The sequence below is a fragment of the Triticum urartu genome, chromosome 7A (assembly GCF_056163025.1).
Source record: "Triticum urartu cultivar PI428250 chromosome 7A, HENAU_Tu73, whole genome shotgun sequence".
NCBI lineage: Eukaryota > Viridiplantae > Streptophyta > Magnoliopsida > Poales > Poaceae > Triticum > Triticum urartu.
Genome location: NC_141879.1, coordinates 210,187,206 through 210,193,531, shown reverse-complemented (window position 1 = coordinate 210,193,531; position 6,326 = coordinate 210,187,206). Strand labels below are relative to the sequence as shown.

The following is a 6,326-nucleotide window of genomic DNA, read 5'->3' as shown; positions in this document are numbered from 1 at the left end:
ACATTAAATGAGAGCACATTTAGATAGGCAATAAGATATAATCCATTAGAGGTACAGCTAGTATATATTTTTTGCAAGGGATCTAAGTATATATTTAACATATAGTGTGATACTCCCTCCGTCCGGAATTATTTGTCATGAAAATGGATATATCTTCATTCTGCAACAAGTAATTTGGGATGGAGGAAGTATAACTTAAGATAAAATGCATTGTGAGTGTCTTTAAATGGAAGGTGACCCCATAATTAACATCAACGTCACCAAGACACAACAAGCACACATTTATTTAGTACAACCTCGATACATGCACCTAGAATCGTCCATTTCATGAATGCGCCGCATCTCACACATACCTACACACACGTGTTTTCCAGCCTACCGGGCCGCCGCATGTGCGTTTCCGGGCTCGCCGGCCTGCACCCACACCACGCTTAGCTTGGTGAGGAAGTGGCACACAGCGACATCCCCTGGCTTGACGTTGTGCAGCGCAAAGAACGGGTGCTTCAGGCTCCATTGCGACGTGTCGAGGTGGCACACGGCCAACGCCTCCATTGTCGCCGGCGCCGCGCCCCCATCCACGCTCGCCAGCGTCACCGCGTACGCGGCGGTGGGGTTGGATGTGTGGCAGTAGTACACCGCATACGGGTACGTCAAGTCGTGGCAGGTCACGATCTCCGATGACTTGGAGAGCCTTCGGGCAGCCGTCACGTTGTACCTCCCCCGCAGCGCCGGTGTGCCCGGGGCTTCCACGGGAAGCTTGGCGGCGGAGAACGCACGGACGTTGGACGTTCCGAGAAGGGACGTCGTGAGCTCGCCGAGGGACTCGAGGGAGGTGGCGCATCCTGCTTTTTCGCCGGGGAGCGTCCGTGGGTGCTCACAGGTGTCCAGCGTCCACCGAATGTCTCTAATCATCCCAAGGGACGTTGGCGCAAACATCGCGACGATGTCCGGGAAGCGCTCGATGGAGAATGGAAGGGAGTCGGCGACGTGGCGGGGAAGAAGCGTCGGCAAGGAGTTGGTCGGCGGGATGGTCGGGGTGATCATTGACCCTGGCCGCAGCATGTCGCGGAAGAAGAAAACATCCGCCTGTCTTTTGTTCATGTGGCTATGAGAGTGAACATGGTGGCTCGCCTTTCCTGTTGCTTGAAACACGTGCAATAGTGAGAAAAAAATTTCATTTGAGAAATGATATTTAATCAAATAACCAGCTCTGTTTTCTGGATATTTATCATCACATGAAAAACAGTAAATTAACATGGAAATTCTAAAAATGCACGTTCTTCATAAGTTGTGCTTTCTCTTTACCTTCTATGTGTGCCATATGCCCCGTAGAAACGGTCTTTAGGTCATTTTCATGTTCCGACCTATATGACATTGTAGCTTTGTTTGGATCCACTTCATCTTTTGACCCATATGTCATTGTAAGTTTATTTGTATACTCTGCATGGTTTGACCCGTATGACATTGTAACTTTATGTGGATCTTCTTGTTGTTCTGACCTATATGTCATCGTAGCTTTATTGGGATCATCTTCTTGTTGCGACCCATATGACATTGTAACTTTATGTGGATCTTCTTCTTGTTCTGACCTATATGTCATTGTAACTTTATTGGGATCATCTTCTTGTTCCGACCCATATGACATTGTGACTTTATGTGGATCTTCCTCTTGTTCTGACCTATATGACATTGTAACTTTATTGGGATCATCTTCTTGTTTTGCCCTGTATGTCATTGTAGCTTTATTGGGATCATCTTCTTGTTCTGGCCTGTATGACATTGTGACTCTATGTGGATCATCTTCACCTTGATTCAAGACTTCAATATGTTCATTTTTCCCTTCATCTAACCCATATGACACTGAGACTTCTTTTAGATCTCCTTCTTGTGCCACAAAGTCTCTATCTTTTGATCCATGTGACACAGATACTTCTTTTAAATTATTTTCACCTTTTGATTCATATGACAGAGAAACCTCCTTCACATCTTCTTGTGCCACGAAGTCTCTCTTTGGAACATCTTTGGCACCTACCCCATAAGACACCGAGACTTTTTCCGGTCTCTCTCCAACTTTTGCCCCATATGACACAGAGACCTCCTTTAAATTGTCTCCACCTTTTGATCCATACGACAAAGAGTCCTCCTTTAACTTATGTTCAGCTTGTGATGCAGTATGACTATGTTCTTCCCCTTGATCAGCTTCTGACTTGAGTTTCTTATAATATGGTCCGATTTTTCGTAGTCCTTTGACAAACTTGAGATCAATATCGTCTAGAGAGGCACGCACTGAATTCACATGTGGCAACCATGTTGATAGACTTATTAGTAGGTCAATTGTGATAAACCACAAGTCACATAAAATCAAATCCATGCAAAAACAACAAATAAAAAAACTACGGATAGACTATGCTAAATACTACTCCCTCCGTCCCAAAATGTAAGATCATTTTTGACACTGGGTTGCCTCTCTGAATATTAGACCTCTGAACATCAGAGTCATATATCACAACAACGAAATAAACCAAACTCGTGTTTGCGGTATGCATAGACACAAACAAATTGTTTATGCTGTGAATGACAGGCTACATTTAAACCTAATCTGTTGTTGAATATCCGGTCTCTATTAAAAGTTATGTTTAGTTTAATCTAATTCCCATTCCCCCCAAAAAAGGTATACCTTTTACTTTACAACTATATTCGATTTACAATTTTACACACTCGTGCGTATTCGGGAAAAAAAGGAAAAAAATATTTACACACTCAGCTTCAGACCAATTGTGAAATCAGGTCTACGATTTTAGAGAGAGAGAGAGAGAGAGAGAGAGAGAGAGAGAGAGAGAGAGAGAGAGAGACCTTCTTGTTGGACTAACATGTCGCTGACGGCTGGGGGAATTGGAGTTCCGGGAAGCACCGCCTCCCAGTACGCCCTCGGCGTCACCGAGTTCGTCGTGGCCGCATTGGCGAAGCTCACATGAGGACTGCCTCCTCCAGTAATCTGGGTGCATCACAACAAATAAACAAAAGACCGTTACAAGTCACACACACACACACACGACGTACATAGGTATGCAATTCGTGTGTGGACAGAAATATTTGATGAGTGTGCCGTATGCACTCACCAGAAGAAGCGAGACGAGTGACAGGAGTACATCCATGGTGTGCGCGCGCTGCAGTGCAATGTGTTGCATCCAGTGCTAGTGAGTGATGGTGTGAAGCAAAGCAGCTGGACATGGGTCCTATTTATAGTCGTGATTGGGCAAGGAGTGGCATAGATTTACTGCTCAACAATCATACATATGCATTTCAAGCATCTTGCTAAATCCATGATTCATGAGGCATGCAAGGGCCAACGTATGACGGCATTGGACGCTGACGACTCAACCGTTTGCTCTCCTATTGTCGTACGTGGTTATTAAGAAAGAGCAGCGTGAGTTCCTCGTGTTCATTTCTTTATGGATATGGAGTATGTCAGATCTGGTGGACGCAAATATGCCCAAAGTGCCATATTACGGACTACAAAAGTCCAAGCCGAAAGGCCTTGTAGGCTTGTCTGGGAAAGGAAATAATCTGTTTGAAATGTGCTGAATATGATTCTACTTGTATTCCTTACATGGTTGAATTGGGTGGCGTTTTACGTACGTATAGTATTATATATAAGAGCATCTCCAGCAATCCTCCAGTATACCATTCCTAATACTAATAGGGTGATACTGAGGCAATCCTCTAGCAACCCAAAAGTTGGTACTTTAAACTGTTTGAGTGGTTCCCCGCAAAAAAAAAAAAAAACAAAAAAAAAAAAACAAGAACACTGTTTGAGTGGTTAGCAGAAATTATTGCTTATCAAGAATAGTACTACTCTGGTAGCTGAATCTAAGAGCATCTCCACTCGCCCCCCCCCCCCCCCCTCCCAAACAGGCCCCCGGGGGGCCTTTTTTAGCGGCAAAAAAACGGCCCAACGACGCCCCTAGATCCTCGTTTATCGCCTGTTTGGCCCGAAATTATAACTGGCAAACACAAGTCGAACCCAGCGCGTCGGGGGGCTCCTGGGGCGTCGGCTTTAGCGAAAAGGCGCGTGGGCCCGTGCTGTCGGCGACACCGGCCAAATTCCCGCCGTTTTCTTCCCCCTTTCCCTCCATTTCCCTAGTGTCGCCCCCTTCTCCCCCGCCCTTCCCGCCATTCTCTCCCCGGATCCGCCCGTCATGCCGCCGAAGAAGTATGTCGCCCTTCGCCTAGCCGCGATTTCGTTCAACCAAAGCAGAGGAAGCCAAGGGCGCCAATGGCAAGACCCCCAGGCTTGTTGAACGCCGAGTGGAAGGCCGACATTGAGCGTCGGGAGGCGGTGACCACAAACCGGCGAAATAGGCTCATCATGAAGAAGGCTAGGGACGTGGCGGCGGCGGAGCAGCAGGGAGAGGTGGCTCGCGCGGGGATGGCGAACCTTTTACCTCAACAGGCCGGCCAGTGCCCCAAGCCGCATGGGGAAGCCAACAGAGCGCCGCGTCACCGTCACCGGCCAACTTATCGTTGCCGCTATGGGGGTACGTGGCCTCGCCTGGCTATGCCGACGGCGGCGCGCATGGCGGCTTCAACCCCAACATCACCTTCCCACATGGCGCGGCACTGCGCACATCCCCGGCCGGCTTCAACCACGACCCGCGTATCCCTCCCCCATGTTCGCCGCCAGCCTCAACACCCAGTACAGCCACTCGCTGCCGACTTACTCAGCTTCGCTTGCGCCGTCTCTGCGTCGTGGCGCCCTCCCATTCACACATGGCTCGGCGGCACCGTTCAGCAGCACCGATGCCGACATGGACGAGATTATCACGAGCGGCTCGGTCGTTGCCGCTTCGTGCCCCGGGTTCCACACACAAGACGAAACTCTAGACGACATCGTCGATATCGAGGACGAGCTCGACGGCGCCGAGGAGGAAATGGAGGAAGAACCGGCGGAGGTGGAGCCGGCGCCCAAAGCGAAAAAGAAGAAGCAGGCAGAGCCTCGCCTGAAGTGGACGTCCAAGGAAGACGAGTGCCTCGCTGGAGCATGGAAGACCATCAGCATCGACCCGATCACCGGCTCGAATCAAAACGTCGACACGTACTGGATAATGATCAAGACGGCGTTCGACGAGTGCAAGTTGGTCGACCTGGACTTCGCCAACATCCACATGGACCGCGGCGAGAAGGCCATGGCGAACCACGGGGCGACAATCCAGACGGCCTGCAACAAGTGGCATGGGATTCAAGAGGAGGTCGCGGCTCGCCCGGAAAGCGGCGCCAACGTCGAGGGTTAGGTATGGCCATGGTTCGCCGGCCCAGTTCCTCGCCGTGTACTTCACCGACACTTTGTGTTTGGATGTGCAGATGGTTCGGATGTTCAACATGTTTCGCCAGGACAACAGCGACCAAGAATTCAAGTTCCTTCATGTGTTCACCAGGATCGAGTCGTGCGAGAAATGGACGAAGGCCAGGCTCGCTCTCACCAAGGCGAAGAACACCTACAACCCGGATGCGCCTGCCCCGCCGGCGGCAGAAGGGCGCCATGATGGCAACAAACGAGCCAAGGTGGCAAGGGACGCGGCACCCGCTACCGAACGGTCGTCGATCGAGCAATGCATCGAAGATGCTAAGAGCAACGCCGCCAAGAGGGAGTAGAAACCCGACGCGAGGTGGTCGGCGTTGATGATGAAGCAGGACGCCAAGCTCGACCTTCTTAGGACCAACGTCGTCGTGAAGAAGAGGAACACCAACCTGGCGTTCTTGATGGGGGGAGACACGTCGACGATGGACGAGCAGGTGAAGGCGTGTACCTGACGGAGCGCGGCCTCATCTTGAACCAGATGTCGGGACCGTCGGCGACCACCACTCCTACGCCAACGCCAACGCCGAGCCCGAGCAATGGAGCTGCGCCCACGCCGATGCCGAGCCTGAGCACTGGAGCTGCGCCCATGCCGACGCCGAGCCCAAGCACTGAAGTTGTGCCCACGCTGACACCCACGCCGACCTCGGCCAGCCCTGCGGCAGAGGAGCCTACCGCTTGAGTTCCACGTCTATTTGTTCCTATCCTTTTGATCGCCGGACTTTGGCTAATGTTCGATGTCAGCCCTGTGGCAGGATGAACGCCGACCTGTGGCATGATCGCCAAACTGTGTCGTTTTTTGTAGTGGGAAATGGACTTTGAATTTTATATTCGTTTTGGGGGCCGAAACCCGGGGGCGCGACTGAGAACTCGGTCGCCCCAGACCGAAAAAAGCGCCGGCGCAAACGCCAAAACCCTTCGCTGGGGCGAATCAACCTGTGGTTGAGTTGGTTAGGTGGACAGTGGTATC

The 6,326-nt window shown here is 50.8% G+C and overlaps 1 protein-coding gene across 1 annotated transcript; it reads right to left on the bottom strand.

Moving 5' to 3' along the window:
* Nucleotides 1–217: 217 nt before the first annotated feature.
* Nucleotides 218–3,277, bottom strand: LOC125523364 (uncharacterized). The gene is made up of 4 exons (XM_048688410.2): nt 3,120–3,277; nt 2,854–2,995; nt 1,306–2,286; nt 218–1,136 (listed from the first exon to the last, which is right to left on the bottom strand). Exons 1-4 carry the CDS (start codon nt 3,186–3,188, stop codon nt 376–378), a joined length of 1,953 nt encoding a protein of 650 aa, XP_048544367.2. The 5' UTR covers nt 3,189–3,277; the 3' UTR covers nt 218–375.
* Nucleotides 3,278–6,326: the final 3,049 nt, after the last annotated feature.

Excerpts from the sequence above, each read along its gene's own strand:
- LOC125523364 (XM_048688410.2), bottom strand. The coding sequence starts at position 3,188 with ATGCAACACATTGCACTGCAGCGCGCGCACACCATGGATGTACTCCTG. Across the intron at positions 2,996-3,119 it reads CACTCGTCTCGCTTCTTCTG|ATTACTGGAGGAGGCAGTCC; the intron begins GTGAGTGCATAC and ends TGATGCACCCAG. Across the intron at positions 1,137-1,305 it reads GCATATGGCACACATAGAAG|GAAAGGCGAGCCACCATGTT; the intron begins GTAAAGAGAAAG and ends TTCAAGCAACAG.